Source organism: Myotis lucifugus, unplaced genomic scaffold, assembly GCF_000147115.1.
Source record: "Myotis lucifugus unplaced genomic scaffold, Myoluc2.0 scaffold_78, whole genome shotgun sequence".
Taxonomy (NCBI): domain Eukaryota; kingdom Metazoa; phylum Chordata; class Mammalia; order Chiroptera; family Vespertilionidae; genus Myotis; species Myotis lucifugus.
In genome coordinates, this window is record NW_005871126.1 from 4056082 (window position 1) to 4072058 (window position 15977).

Genomic DNA, 15977 nt, shown 5'->3' on the forward strand with positions numbered 1-15977 from the left:
ACTTGAATTTATTAAACATTTTCTTATTAAAATTTACTTTAAAATAAAAAGACATTTATATAAGAATGAAATTTCAGCCCTAACCGGTTTGGTTCAGTGGATAGAGCGTCGGCCTGCGGACTGAAAGGTCCCAGGTTCGATCCCGGTCAAGGGCATGTACCTTGGTTGCGGGCACATCCCCAGTAGGAGGTGTGCAGGAGGCAGCTGATCGATGTTTCTCTCTCATTGATGTTTCTAACTCTCTATCCCTCTCCCTTTCTCTCTGTAAAAAATCAATAAAATATGTTTTTTTAAAAAAAGAATGACATTTCAAAACCAATTTTATCATACCAAACATTATAATACTCTAACAAACTTATACCTTTTGAAGAGTTTAAGATACTTTCTTAGAACCTGTCTCAGTGTAAGGAGATCTGATGGCTTTCCAGAAGTCAGGCCCACACTTTGTATGTCCTCTGGAAGGCAAAGGCAGAAGATAACTCTGGGGGGGGGGGGGGCGTTGAGGAGGGGGGAGTCAACCCATACAGATTTTTTAAAAGCAAGTAAAATAAATAAATAAATATCCTTAATATTAGACTCCTAAACAAAAAAGAAAATATTAAAGGAACTCTCTTCCTATTCTAAAATATATATTTACAATCTTACCACAAACACTACCTCTTGGTCTAATTTCCAATCCTCCCTGGATTATTGCAAAACAGTCTTCTAACTGGTCTCTCTTCTTCCATCCTAGCACCTATGCTCATTCAACACAGAGAGACTGAGAGATCCTATTCAACACAGTCTAATTATATCCTTTCTCTACTTAAAACCCTTCCATGGCTTCCCATTTTGCTTGGGGCAACAGTCCTGCAATGACTCCCATGGCCTACTGATCTGCTGAACCTCTCCCATCACCTCTCTGACATCTCCTCCTATATCACAGAGTGAAATCCAGAGACCTTTCCATGACCACGTTGGAAAAAAAGATGATTACTGCAGGCAGAATTTCTAAATGGAAACCAGTAGAGTAGGATGATACAGGAGTCTTGCTCCTGCTGAGGTCAAACCAATAACACTTCAGACTAGACTGAAGGTTATTCAATATGTGGAGAAATCTGAAAGAAATGCAGTCTGAGTATGGAGGCCTACAGGTAGCTGGTTAAAAGAGGAGGGTCTAGAAGAATCTACTTATGTGATGAAATAAACAATCACTAGCTTCTGCTGAGGACCACCACTGGGCCAGCACTGTACTAGTTGCTTTCCATAGATTTTAAGCAAGAAGTCCCTGTTATGTGAGAATAATGGTATCATTGGCAAATAATAAGAAAAGGAAGGGTATGACTAGAATTTTTACCATAAAAAAATGAAACTAAAAATTCTTTTTAAAAAAGGTTTTTCAAATCAAAATATGCATAATAATGGCAGATAGAGCACAAATCATGTTTCAGATGGGGTTTTTATCATCTGATTCCACAACTGACTCTCAACAGCATCATCAGCCATTTTTCACAAACATGTCCAAGACTCCATCAATTTTTCTAAATATCTCCCTGCATCCCTTTTTATTCACATCTTCTTTTGAAGGACCTATGAACATCTTTGTCAGGCTTTTCTCTTCCCACTGTTAACTAGTCGGGCTTTCTACATTCATTTGTCAGTGGCTTTGATTGTAATTTAAGCAACTTTCTAATATTTTAATTAACTTCCAGAAGACATGCATCTTTTGTAAGACTTTCAAGTATGTATTTTTATCAAATGCAAAATTATTTTGGCATTGTTTTACATTGTACTTTCTTACATTTAGCCTACAACATTCAATGGTATGGCCCTAATAGGTAGCAATTGATACTATTCTTAATGTTTGAGAAGAACTGATATCCATTATTTCTATTAATTTAATCTTCATGCCTTTAAGAAATAAGACATATTATTCCTATGTTATAGGTGAGATTATTAAAGTTCAGAAAGTTGAAGAAACTTGAATACATTACAAAGCCTTGGCCTGCCTTGTCTCAGTTCAGTGCCTTATATTCTTTCTACTTAACATTCGTATAGCAATTTGTTTTTATGTAAGCTTTATAACAGCAATATGAGATGATTAGACAAATTGCTATTCCTATTTTACAGAAGAAATTGATATGATGAATAGTCAAAGAACTTTCCTGAGGTATACACAATGGGGAAATCAAAGTAAAAATTTATGAATGGCATAGGTTCATGAATCTCTCTGTGTATGAATGTATTTCTGTGTGTATATAAATACATTGTTTTCCCATGATACTGAGCCAACTACTTTTTAACTATATGTTTAATCAGGTTATAAAAGTCAGAACTTGCTGTCCAGTTTTAGTAGACATATAGTTGTATGTCTATAGTGCTTCTCCACTAAGGCACCTAAAATACCCCTTAACACTTTAAATTTCTGGGCTTTACTCTACATATAACTAAATCAGAATATCAGACCACAGGTCCTAGGAATTTGCATCTTACTAGGCTTCCTACATGATTTTTATTCATACTAAAATCTGAGAACTATAGAATGCAGTTCAACTTAGAAAGTGGCAGATAATGTGTAATCATAAGTAGGTGAGGTCAGGCTATTCCCTCACAAATATTGAAAGCATCTGAAGGACGTCTATTAACCTACTACCAAGAGGCATTTATTGTTATAATTCATAAACAATAGTTTGATGAACATCACGTTATACTTATATCAGATTATTTAGCACCAGGGAAAAGAAGATAAGAATCTAGGCAAATTGAAATACCCAGAAGGAAACAAAGAATGAATGTGAAAGAGTCCTAGATCTTAAAGAAGATACATTTACTTGCTGACATTTTCAGTCAGTCTGGTCACATAAGCAGTAAAAGTTTACACAAGCTTGCCATAAAGGTACATTCATAAGTCAAAGTGATAAATGGACTAAAGAATTAAAGTATAAGAATCAATGTCTTGGAAAGTATTGAATCACAGGAAAGTTCATGAATAGCATGAAAAACAATGGAAGTGTTTTTGGTCTAAAAACATCCTGAGCCAATGCATGGCTAGACTACCTGCCCAGTGTCCGGGAGTGACTCTCTCAGGCTCTTCCCCTCTTTCTAAGCCATAAGGAGTTCTAAGTTAAAAGTGCACCCTAAGACCATACGATTAATATTCTTTTAAAAACTGGAGAAATTAGTTTTGATTTTGATCTAGTCTTTTTTCTGCAGAGTAAAATACTAGCATTAATTTCTTTCACAAATTTATTATGGGCTAAAATTGATTTCTGAATGCCACATTATTTTTCAGATAACATAATCAGTATTCAGTTATATCTGTATCCAACATTCCCAACCGAATTCTCACACTTTTCATGTAGAACTAGTTAACTCCTTGCAGAAGTTGCACTGAAAATTTTAAAAGATTTAGTCATTCTCTAAAAAGGTTAAGAAGATCCAATCCCAATTATTATTCAAGTAAAAAGGAATAAAGAGAAGCAAAGGATAACTGTGCTATTACTTAGGCCCTGTTTATCTAGCCAAAACAAATCATGAAGAGTAAAAACAGACACTGTTCAACATGGTACAGACACACAATTAGCTTTCCCATCCCGAAATGAAAATATAGTTTAAAAGGTTTTGCTTCTAAATTTTTTATAAAAATATCAAATAAATTTATAAATGGCTTATCTATAAGAATATATTTTGATTATCTCAAAATATAAATTAATTTGTAACTAAATTCTCACTTTGCAATACATTTTTTCAAATGGAAACAATATTCAGATTTTTACAAAATGATATATTCCAAAAAATCTCAAACTCTGAAAAGTGTTTAGTAATGGCAACGTTTCTAAAATATCTACCATTTGACTTCCAAAGATGAAAAAAAAGAAAACCACGTCTCTATAAAAGTAAGTTGAAAATAACTTTTTTTTATCTAAACACTGTACTCCTGGTTTATCTGAAGGCATGATAACTTGCCCAACATACTCAAAAAAACATACTCTGATTTCAGTGAGAGGATCTGACAATATCGTCATTAAGTATCAAAACCACAGCAACAAAATATTCTTATTTGACTTAAAATGTTCTATTTTAGCAAGTTAAGTTCTGTTAAAAACTAGATGGACCAAGAAATTGACAGGGCAAACTAAAACTTGTCATTTTAATAAAACCTTGTAAATTGTTTTTGATTTTTCAGTTCATCGGGACTCTGAAATTACACTACCAAACCTCTAGAATATTCAGTACAGTTCCAGTAAGACTACAGTTAGATGACATCTGAAAAAAGTTAATCTCACGAAGTCATTTCTGAAAGCAACTGGCTCAAAATATATTTGGTAATTAATGAGCACAATTATAAGATAAAACACAGACATTATTTACATTAGCCTTTTCAGGAAACACAGCTATTCACTAAGAACCTTCATTGAAGAACACTTGCCAGCACTTTGTAGGAAGTGGTGGCAACAAATGAAGTCAAAGTTTATTCATTCTCAATTTGCTAGTTGAACTAACAAAGAGAAACAATTTTATTTTTCTAAAATATATACCTTAATTTCAGAGATCTTTCTAAAGTTTACACTACAGTGATCTTGTGGTAGCTTTGGTTGGTTATTTTCAGTTGGGAGTGAGCTAAAAATAAATATCTAGGACTCATGCTGAATGTGGGATTTCCTACCAGTAAGGGCACAGCAAATTCAGCCTTTTATCTGACACATGCAAGAGAATATTTTTAAAGCAACAAAAATATAAAATGTAAGCTCATAAACTAGTTTAACAGACTATTTCTTTTCTTCTCTCTCTACAGAAGTATACTTAAATTGGTTTAATCACTACCCCAGTCTCCGAAGATTAGGTAGATAAATATTTCAGATTAAAAGTCATTTATTTCTTTTCCATCCATTTACCCTGCCAGCCAGCACCCACAATGAGCAAGGCATTGGGCCAGAATTTTCTAAAGGAAATACTTCTGGCTGAGACAAGGAGGCTAATAAGTGTGATTCCTTTTATAATGAAAGCTGTATGATCTGAATCTTATTTCCTTAGTTTCTGAGCCTAGAAAGGAAATGTTCAAGGTAGCACAGGCAACTCAACAGGTTCTCTCCTTCGCAAACTTTTTAAGAGACTGATGCTGAGTCGGGACCTCTAAATACTAACTCCCCAAACAAGGGGATGCTTCATATCACAAGGACCAACACTGCTTCTGGGGAGCATTTCTTAAGCAGAACTGTTCATTTGAATCTCAAAAATACTTAATTTTTAAATAAGAACTATTTCCTTTATTTGTCTTCACACTAGTTTAAAAATGTCCTAGGGACTCTGACTCCACATGAGTTGCCATAAAATAAAACATCCCCCCCAAATTATGTTTCTATGACTTCAAACTTCCATTAGGTTTATTTAAGTGGATTATACCTGGAGAGGAAGAAACACTTGCCACAGACATAGCATATGTTCAGTTATTTAAGCTTACTCCAGAAGATGGAAAATTTTTATTAAAATCCTATTAAATCAAAACCATAACCTTCTTGGATAAAATTATTTTAATACTCTGACAAGGTACTGTGGAGTGTGGGGGATAGAAAAGCATTCCTTAAATTTTTAAATACTCTCTAAGCAAGAAGAATCTGTTAGGTTAAAATTGAAAGAAAATGAGGTTAAAATGGAAGGAAAATGAATTTAAATGAATACACACACACACACACACACACACAACATACATATAGATATAAGACCAACTACTATATTAATTTAGAGCAGTTTCAAAACTAGCCAGGACAAATGACTAGTTACTTTCAAATACATACTATTTCAAGTAACAGTTATGATTAATACTAGAGGCCCTGTGCACAAAATTTGTGCACTGGGGGCTAGGGGTTGGGGAGGGTCCCTCAGCCCGGCCTGTGCTCTCTCGCAGTCTGGGATCCCTCTCACAGTCCAGGACCCCTCGCTCCTTACCACCGCCTGCTCACTGTTCCTTACCTCTTGGCTCACTGCTCCTTAGCGCTGCCACAGAGGCGGGAGAGGCTCCTGCCACCACCCGCTGCGCTAGCCAGCTGTGAGCCCAACTCCTGGCTAAGCAGCACTCCCGTGTGGGAGCACACTGACCACCAGGGGACAGCTCCTGTGTTGAGCGTCTGCCCCTTGGTGGTCAGTGCATGTTATAGCGACCAGTTGTTCTGCCAGTCCTTCCACAGTTTGGTTGATTTGCATATTAGGCTTTTATTATATAGGATGGTATTTTATTCTTCAACTTGCTACTTCAAGAAGTCTACTTAAGCCAAATTCACTTTAACCAAATGTGCTTCTTCCCATACTATGATTCTATTGCCTTTTGTTTTCTCCCGATTATTTCCTAAGTGATATGTGAAAATCTGTGTATCTCACTATTTTTATTTAGAAATGCAAAGATAAATATGTCTTGCTTTAAAAAAAGGGAAATTTGTAAATCAAGTCACTATAAGCATCACACAGCTATAAATATTATACACAAAATAAATGCATACTTTAAAAATCATTCTATATATTTATGTATATAAACAAACATGCCATATATAAATTAATTCTTGTAAACTTCAAAATTCTCAATATAACATAGGAACTCTGCCTAGTAAGTTAATGCATTCATAGAGTTTGGAGAAAGGAAATGGAAGAAAGGTGACATTTAATAGTTATTGTCGTTTTTATTTGTACATTTTTCTGAGTTTGCCCTGAAGTTTGAAATCTCACAGAGCTCCAAAGCCACATAATCTCAATTCCTAATTTAAAAATTCCACTCTATTGCCCGGTCAGTGTGGCTCAGTGGTTGAGTGTCCACCTATGAAACAGGAGGTCACAGTTCAATTCATCAGGTTGTGGGCTTGATCCCCAGTGTGGGGCATGCAGGAGGCAGCCGATCAATGATTCTCCCTCATCATTGATGTTTCTGTCTCTCTCTCCCCCTCCCTTCCTCTCTGAAATCAACAGAAATATATATATATATATATATACTAAAATTCCAGTCTGTCAAAATCTCCAGTCCTCTCTACACACAAAATGGAAATATTTTCATTTTCTATATCCATGAGAGTGGTGTTTACATAAGAAATAGTGAAAAGTCATCTGCTATATTTTTCATCCATTAAACTTACTAGAAGGTTTGTCACTTTAGTTTCCTAAGTTACAAAGATAAGGATCTGCACTATAAACATAAGCACTTTCATTTCTAAAGAGACATTAGATAACCCCATTGCAGACTAATTACCGTGAACATGACGAATCACATGTTCACACTGTATACATAAGTAATCCCTGTTAAGAATCAATCTCTGGAAGGCAAATTCAAAATTAACTGGATAGGCAGGGGGGTGGGGGGGGGCAGGGATTAATGGAGGGGAAAGGGGTACATCTGCATTACTTTCAACAATAAAAATAAATTTTACAAAAAAGTAACTGGAAAACTTGATACTATGCTATAAATCAGCTTACCATAAAGATTCCTGATTAAGCACTCAGTTAAACTCCCCCTCCAATACAAGAATCATATTTTAAAATAGGTGCAATAATAGGAACCGAGGAAAAGAGGGAAAACAGACTTGTCAAGTATTGGGGTAGTTAGTGGTACAAAAATGAGCTATTAAGATTACATATAAATTTGAATGACTGTATATTAAGTGCTATCATTAAATCTACATAGATTTTCCCATTGTACCTGAAGAGGTTGACATTCGTTTTCAGGTACTTCATTTGTTTAAATACAGTGTATAGCTGCACTGTCCACTAAGGCAACCATTAGCCACATGTATCTATTGAGCAGTGTAAATGTGGCCACACCAAGTTGATGTGTGCTGTAAGTGCAAAACACACACTAGATATTGACATTTCGACCTAGTACAAAATACGGAATGCAAACATTTCTTGATTTTCTTATATTTGTATTATGGTCACATGATGCAATGTATTAAATTAAACATTATTATTATGGATTTCACCTGTTTCTTTTTACTTTTTTATGTAGCTATTAGAAAATATGAAATTAAATATATGGCTCGTGTTCTATTTCCATTGGACAGCGCTTACCTATAATATTTACAGAACTGTTTTCTTTGAAGCCACTGGGTGACACTGTTTCCCCACTAAACTGATACAACCAACGCAATTTCCTGGCAGAGGAAAAGTCTCACATGTACACAGGCATGCACTCTTGCACACGCATGCATTAATATACACACAAATACGCACACACCAACAGCCGTTATGTGGTCCTTATGACTACTCATGTTCTTATGATGAAAGAACATAACTACACTTAAGTAATTTTATTACTCTCCTAGCAGGACTGACGATACTTAAAATCTTTAATAATCATTTAAATTCAATAATAAATAAAAGTTCTAATCAAATCAAACAGGTAGAAGTTGTTTAGTTTGTGACTTTTCCCAAATAGCTTTCTGCCTTCAAATTGGTAATGTTCTTCATAACCTCCTCTAATATTAGATCCTATTTACTTGTATTTTAATGGATTCTCGAGTAAACCGTGCAAAATAATTTAGGTGAACAAAAACAACCAGCTGCCTGTGCTAACAAAGAAATGCTTTACTGATCTGCAGATTAATTTTGCCTTGAATTTTGAATCCTGAACATTTTTAAATCAGTAATTGCAAAACTAAAATGAAAACAAAATTCAATATGTAAGCCACCATTGCATACTGAGATAGATAAAGACTCCACAAACTCAGACTTTGCATTGCAATTGATATTCACTCATGGGATGCAAAGTCCTGAATAATACATCCCAGAGGCTGCCTGGTACATTTGATGACCAGAAAGTACATTGTAAGGGCTCAAGAGTTTTGTGTTATCTGTGTATCCAATGGGTTTTACTCAATCCTCTAATTCTGAATGGGGATTTAGAATTGGCTCCAGGTGTAAAATCACAAATGGTACATAGACTTAAAATGACCAGTCTGCACTTTTTTCTACTGCATTTCCCCAGCAACATATTCAAGTCCTAGAGAATTGGATAAAAGCCAACATTTTGCCTCGCCCTGGCTACATACATTTAGCAGCTTCCCCCTCAGCTTCCTTCTCTCTAAAATGAGACTAATTCTAGTCTCCCAACTATAGCCTGCACAGACTTAACCAGTTTCAGATTTCATTGCAACAAGTTACTTACAGCCATAAACCATCTCAAGATAGAAAAATGAACAATCATGGTACTATATTGAACTATAACATGTCCTAAATCCTGTAATATTCTGCCTTTATCTCAGAACTACTATAAGTGCATACTAAATTAATTTCCATTTGAAAGAAAAAATTCTCCCTATCATCAAAATATAAAGTTGCTCAAAATCTAAAACATTTATGAAAATCTATGACACTATATAAACTTTATACATAGAAAAATGAACAGATTAAAGTTTGCATACATTTTCAGAGAAGAGATGAATGGTTCTGGATCTACATTGAAAATCTGCCTTATGCTATTATATGCATTCCTTCAACATGTATCTAAGTCTAAGAGGTCATTTAGATATTTTATTGGGATTTCTCCTTTTCTATGTTGACATCTCATTTCCATAACTAGGCTCTAAGCTCTGGGAAGATAGTTGCTACACCATATCTGTGTATAATTTATATGGTTTTTAGTACAAGGCCTAATGCACAGATAAAATGTGTTGATATGACATTTGATAGGTTTACTGACCAAATAATAACATCAGCTAAGGATAGCATCTTCTTTTAAAACAATAGTATACCTGTATGGTGAACACATATGGCCAACTAATATTTTTGACAATTGTTATCCAACAGATCTTTCTTTTAATTACCACTTAAGTACATATTTAAGATTGTTTTGCTCTAGAGATTAAACTTGTGTATTTTATGTTGACAACAGTGCAAACATGCATTCTCAGTTCAAAGTTAAGACAATTCCATGGGGTAGCCTGGGGAGGGGGATGGGGGAAGAGGGGCAAGGAACCTCCCTTTAAAAAAATACCACCGATAGTAAAAGGTATCTATAATAATATTTATAATAATAAAAGCATAATATGCTAATTAAACCAGACATCCTTCCGGATAAAGCCGAGGCTGTGAGGGAAGCCTGTGCCGGCAGCCAGGGGAAGGAAGGCTTACTATTGCACAAATTTCGTGCATCGGGCCTTTAGTATATAATAATTACTAAAAGCATTTACATTTCTATGTAAAGAAAATAATGTTCATTTGACTATTAACAGAGCATATCTTTAGGTACAAGAATATGGAGATATCTGAACCTTCTGGAGCTCATTCTGAACTATCTGATAGAGCTTTACTGAAAGCATAAATGTAGAAAAATATATAAATTAAGTTTTCAATCTCATATATTTGAGGTTTGTCATAGAAGATATAATTATAAATATCACACAGAGAAGAGGAAGGAGAAAGACTTCATGGAATAGGAGACACCAGGCCAACTAAATAAACAATTCATAAATGTGCAGGGTTATGCCTACTTTTGCAAAGCTGAAGAAACCTGCCCTGTGCAAGGCACTGCCTCAGTGTGTCAGAATCTCTTAAGATTCCACCTGATACAATAGTTGCATTGATTACCTTCATCCAGAGATTATGTCTCTCAACAATAAGGTCTTCTGACAAATACAACTCCTACCATAAACCCAAGATAAACTCATTTTTTGATGGATTGAACAACACAAGTTTTCAATGAGGTCTACATACATTCTACTGGGCTGTTACTGGCACAAACCGTATTAACTGAAAATCTTATTATATATAGGCATATTTCTCATTTTGAGGCCCATACACATTTTACTTCAACATAATAAATAAAACTTATTTAACACTGAAGTGAAATTAAATGTGGTCAAGCCTTTATTCAACTAGAGTCCTGAAGAGATTATTCTCAGAGCTGTATTCCTAATAGAATACAACAAATTCACACAAATGTCACTGCAGATATAATGAATGTTTTTTCATGCCAGTGTCACTCACCCTGGCCTGCCTGCACCCCCTCCCCCAGGCTTTTCAAAATGTATTTCATACACAGAGTCACTGTTCTGGTTGTTTATTTAATTAACATGACAGCCCAGCATACACAGCATTTCTTTCAGTTCTACAGTTTTAACTTTTTACACTTTAGACTCAATACAGAAAGAGTAAAATTACTGTTTGACTGCTTCCAACCTCTGTGAATTTATATAGATTCACTAACTATTTCTGTGAGTTAAAACGGTTTTTCAGTATGCTTTAAATATCTGTATTCACAAAGTAAAATCACAATTTTGTCCCCACACACACACAAAAATTCTTTTCCCTCACCTTTCCCAAGGGATAAGAAAATCTTGTTTTTCCTTTTTAATGTTTTCAGAAGTTGACATTAATTAATTTTAATTCTGTCAGCAGGTCATAAATAATCTATATTGTTCTTTGTATCAGCTGAGCTGTACTACTGTACATATACTATCTAATCATACAATTAATTAAAAACCCATGATTGTTTCTCAAATGTATTCAATTTGGAATATATATTTTACTAAAATGTATTTAGGAATTTAAAGGATAATATAGTCTATACTTTCAGAAGAAATACTTCGATATTTCATAACTGTACTATAAACACAAGTACGTATAATTTTCACCAAAGATATAATGAGGCCTACCATCAAAAAACATACCTATTTCTCCTATTTTTGTTTTATTGTTTTTGGTGTTTACTTTTATGCTTAGAATATCTTTCTTATGTCAATGATGAAAAACTTGATTCCACCTTTGATAACCAACCACCAAACTCCATTACATTTCTGCTTACAACAATCCTTTTTTGCCAGAGATGTTTAACTGAGAGGTTTAGGGAAATACCCATGGGAAATAATTTTTATTTTTAATTACATAATATATAGTAAATAGTTGCACATTTCTGATTGATATTATATCCATCACAAAAAAAAATTGTAATTAAATGGTATAAATGCATTAATGAAGAGAGCTATTTGTCTTGTGTTTATTTTATGTTAAACCATTGGCAAAATTATTAAATTCTTCTTAACATGTAACTGAATAAAATGGCACTGGTTTAGAATCTTTCAAAAATGTACCTGTAAGGTGGTCACTGTAATTAGAGAGGAATGACTAGGCAACTGTGTCCTTTGATGTATAAAGAGACTAGAGAGACACCCTTTTAAATACAATTTCCAAATGGTAAAATTGCATAATTAAAATTTCATGTTGAAACATATTATACTTACCAATCATATAATATCTAATCATACAAGACATTCTAGGTACCTCTATATTCCAGTTTTGGTGGGTATAGGGGTAACTTGAAAGAGACATGCCTGCTCTTGAATGTGAATATCCACTTAGAAAAGATACATACACCTTAAGGGAAACATCCGCCTTCTTAATGCTGCCAAACAAAAAAGTACTGTTGGACACACTGATCTACAAAATCATCCTCAGTCCTGAACTAAAAGCCCCGCAAATGTTACAAACTTTGTCTGTTCTTTACTGAGGGTAAAGACACCTTCGCTTGCATTCGGACACAGCCAGTGCTGGGTAAATTCAGTGAGTGAGACTAGCCCTGTGTCTCCTTTCTTTGCTTGAAGTCATCTTTATCATCAGAACTGTAAAACTCAATCCCATGTGTAATATTCAATCTATAGACAAGTATGGTTCAGGAAGGGAAAGAGGAAGGACAGGAGGGAGGGAGGGAAGGAAATATATCTGTCAGTTGGTTTGTCTTATGAGAATTTTATCACCTATTCTCCTTGACCTTTCAGAATTGAGTCATTGAAGAGAGATAGTTCATAAGCAGGTGGCTACGATCATTCATATGCAGAAGAAAAGGCTGAAATTCTCTCACCTTTAAACCTCACAGTGAGCAAAGTCCAAATACATTCTCAAGAGGCCTCTGCTAGACTCTGCGCTTTGTCTTTAGACCTGTACTTAAAATCCACTTGTTGCCTGAGCATTGTCTTGAATTGAAGAGTAGACATTCTTTCAGAAAAGGAACTCCTAATCAGGTAGCATTCAGGTGAGTGTTATACATGGGTTTGATAATTACTTTGATTGCTGAAAAAGTATGCAGAGGACAGTGGTACCCTTTGCACCCTTACCCAGAAGTTTGTTTCCTTGTGATAAAACAGATAAGCCATTTCCTACATGGCTCCTGAACTTTTCACAGTTATGCTAATGTATGAGATATTGCCCTCTCTCAGAAGATATTGTTCCACGTTAGTTGCCACCCACGCTCAGCAGCAACTTTAATGGGTCATATATATATAAACTAGTCTTCAGTAACACGTACACACTCACCCATGCCCTCATTAAAATGTCAAGATCTAAACTTCTGCTAAATGTAGCCTTGTTTTTTCATCAACCATAAGAAATAAAGTCTCTCCCTTTCGAATATTCTTCATAAACACAACCCTTAAAAACATAGTAACCAAAGAAAATGGCCAAAATAGATTACGAATATGGGTTTTCAACAGCATTAATCAGCAAAATATTTAAAAATGCAATGCTCGGTTATTTTCTTATAACTTTGCAGATTATTCAAATTTTCCATGTATCAATTCAAACCCGAGTAAACCAATGAAAATCTGTCTGTGAGTTAATTAACACCGCTGGCTAATTCATCTAAACACCTTCTTATCTTAAATTCACCCTTAACTCTTTAAGTTCTAAAAGTTAAGGTGGAATTTCAGAAATTTAATTTTAGAGGTTAAATTATACCAATCTGAAGTTGAGTTATTTATGATTAAATCATGGATTTGCCTTGGAAATTACGGTTCAATTTTGCAGCGATCAGATCACATTTCCCTATACCTCAAAAAAAAGTATGCTCTAAACATATTTAAGCTAGTAGTATTTTCATTTAAAGAACACTCTCTCCTATAACATGGATAAAAATGTGCTTTCCTGCTAATTGGTTTAAATTATCTTAAATGTAGCTTACTTTATTCTGGTGATTTCAAAATTTTTACCAAAACTAAGTATCAGTCAGTGCCCTGTTTTTAACTTGACTCTTAAAGCTGCACTTTTAAAACTTCACTCTTATGTTTAAACCCACAAAATATTTGCTTTATCTAAACAAAAAGCTAAATAAGTACATTTGTTTTAAAATAAACACAGAGGCTATGATGCTGGCATCCATTCTGCTAAATAATGTCAAACAATCACATTCTGTGTAATCAACTCCATTTCAGAAACAAACTAGCCACCCACACCATATGGTGACTGCTATTTCTTAGAAATATCTAATTGATTATCCACAGAATAACCTAAAAAGACAACGCTTACTATATCCTAGGATGTCCTCTCCCACCCTAACGTTGCCCTAATAGTGCCATAAGTAGGCACACATTTAAATGGGAAAAGTGTAAATTTCCACTTGCTGTTCATAACCAGCTTCCACCAGCACGCGCCCCAAGTGTCAAGTCTGCTTGGAATAGAGAAGTGAACACATAAGCATTCCTTTTCACATACAATTTGAATTTAAAATTAGATTTGTGGGTTTTTTTATGTCCATTATAGCAACTACATTCCATGATAATAAGGAGATTCATCTCCCAAATTCTCTGAAATTTGTCTAGGACAACTTCACTCACAATTCTGGATTCCTCCTCTTCCTTCTTTCTGAAAGATTTATATCACCAGCAATCTTAGAAATGTCCTCCTGAATTAGTTTCCCAAATAACCTGTATACATCTATTTGAATTTCTAAATACCCACTTAAGTATGTAGGTACCGAAGAGAAATGTTGTTTTTTAGTTGACACTAACAGCACAGTTGACGATTTTGATAAGTTCTGAAGATCAGATATATTGATTGTTCCCCAAATTGAAGTTTATAATTATGCTACAAAACACATTAGCATGTAATAGCATATGTCCCCAAATTACATCGAAAAATAAACTGGGCACCACCAGACGCTGTCTCTTCAAGTAAAACTTACTGCAAAACCAGAGTGTGTGTGTGTGTGTGTGTGTCAATACCTCACCTTCAAACACTCCTTGATTTATTTTAGAATCTTTCTCTGCCGACTTCCATAAATGTTTACCTGTCACTGTAGAATTAAAAATTTTATGAAAATAGAAGGAAATCTAGTAAAAATCCACGTGTTGAAAAAAAAAATCGCCCACTGCTGAAATACTGAACTTAATTAGAAAATTCCTGCTAAAGTAGGAAAGCGTGAGGGTACTTAAAAGTGTAGGGAAGCCATACACCAGGTGTGGCAGATCTAAAAAGCTGGCCCAGCTGGGGAAGACCCTGCGAACGCCATCTGGTTTTATCACCTATTCGTATTCTTGTTGTCCAGGTTATAAAAGACTGTCTGAGAGGGGGAGTAAAAGTCGCCACTCTTCTCTGTCCTAAGTTCAACCACTTTTCTAGGCTCTCTCTCCTTTAGTTCCCAGCGCTGGGATTCCCTCCACTTCGCGCCTTCCCAAACGTTTCAAGTTTCCCCGAGAGGCGAGAGGGGGCCCGCCAGTGCTTACCTGTTCCCTCGGTATGCAAGGCAGGGACGTCCTCCGATGGGACTTGCTGCCGCAGCCCGACATCTCGGCGGACACCACGGAGCTGGATCGCCTCCTCCTCTTGAACACCGGGATCTCTTCTCTGGTCCCAGCAATCAGCTGGGGCGCAAGCTGCTCCCTCGTGGCCGCTCCCGCGGACTGCGGCAAGATTTGCTCCGCGTACCTGGCCAGGAGTAGCCCCAGCACGCCGGCCAAGTACGCCAGGTAAGGTCTCCAGGCGACCTTGAACCTCTCCAAGGAAATGAGGGACACGACCCTGACCGCGCTAGTCAAGGCGATCATGAGGACGCCCAGCCTCAGCCTCAGCACCAGCCATGTCGCGGCGGCCAAGCAGCTGAGCACCACCCCCGCGGCGGGGAGCGAGAGTAAGTGATCTTCCCCGACGCCCAGCCCGATCTGGACGAGCGCTTCCCCCCCGCAGCAGGCGGCCAGCAGCGCGACGGCCAGAGGCAGGCGCACCCCGGCGCGCAGGAGGTACAAGCCCATCCAGAA

The 15977-nt window shown here is 36.0% G+C and overlaps 1 protein-coding gene across 1 annotated transcript in view; it reads right to left on the reverse strand.

The window, feature by feature from the left end:
• The window catches only part of PDE3A (phosphodiesterase 3A), a 247103-nt gene extending 231132 nt beyond the window's left edge, over positions 1 to 15971 (reverse strand). Inside the window, exon 1 of the mRNA XM_014457540.2 lies at positions 15447 to 15971. Coding sequence (XP_014313026.1) covers positions 15447 to 15971 — 525 coding nt within the window. The remainder of the gene's footprint in view (positions 1 to 15446) is intronic.
• Positions 15972 to 15977: the final 6 nt, after the last annotated feature.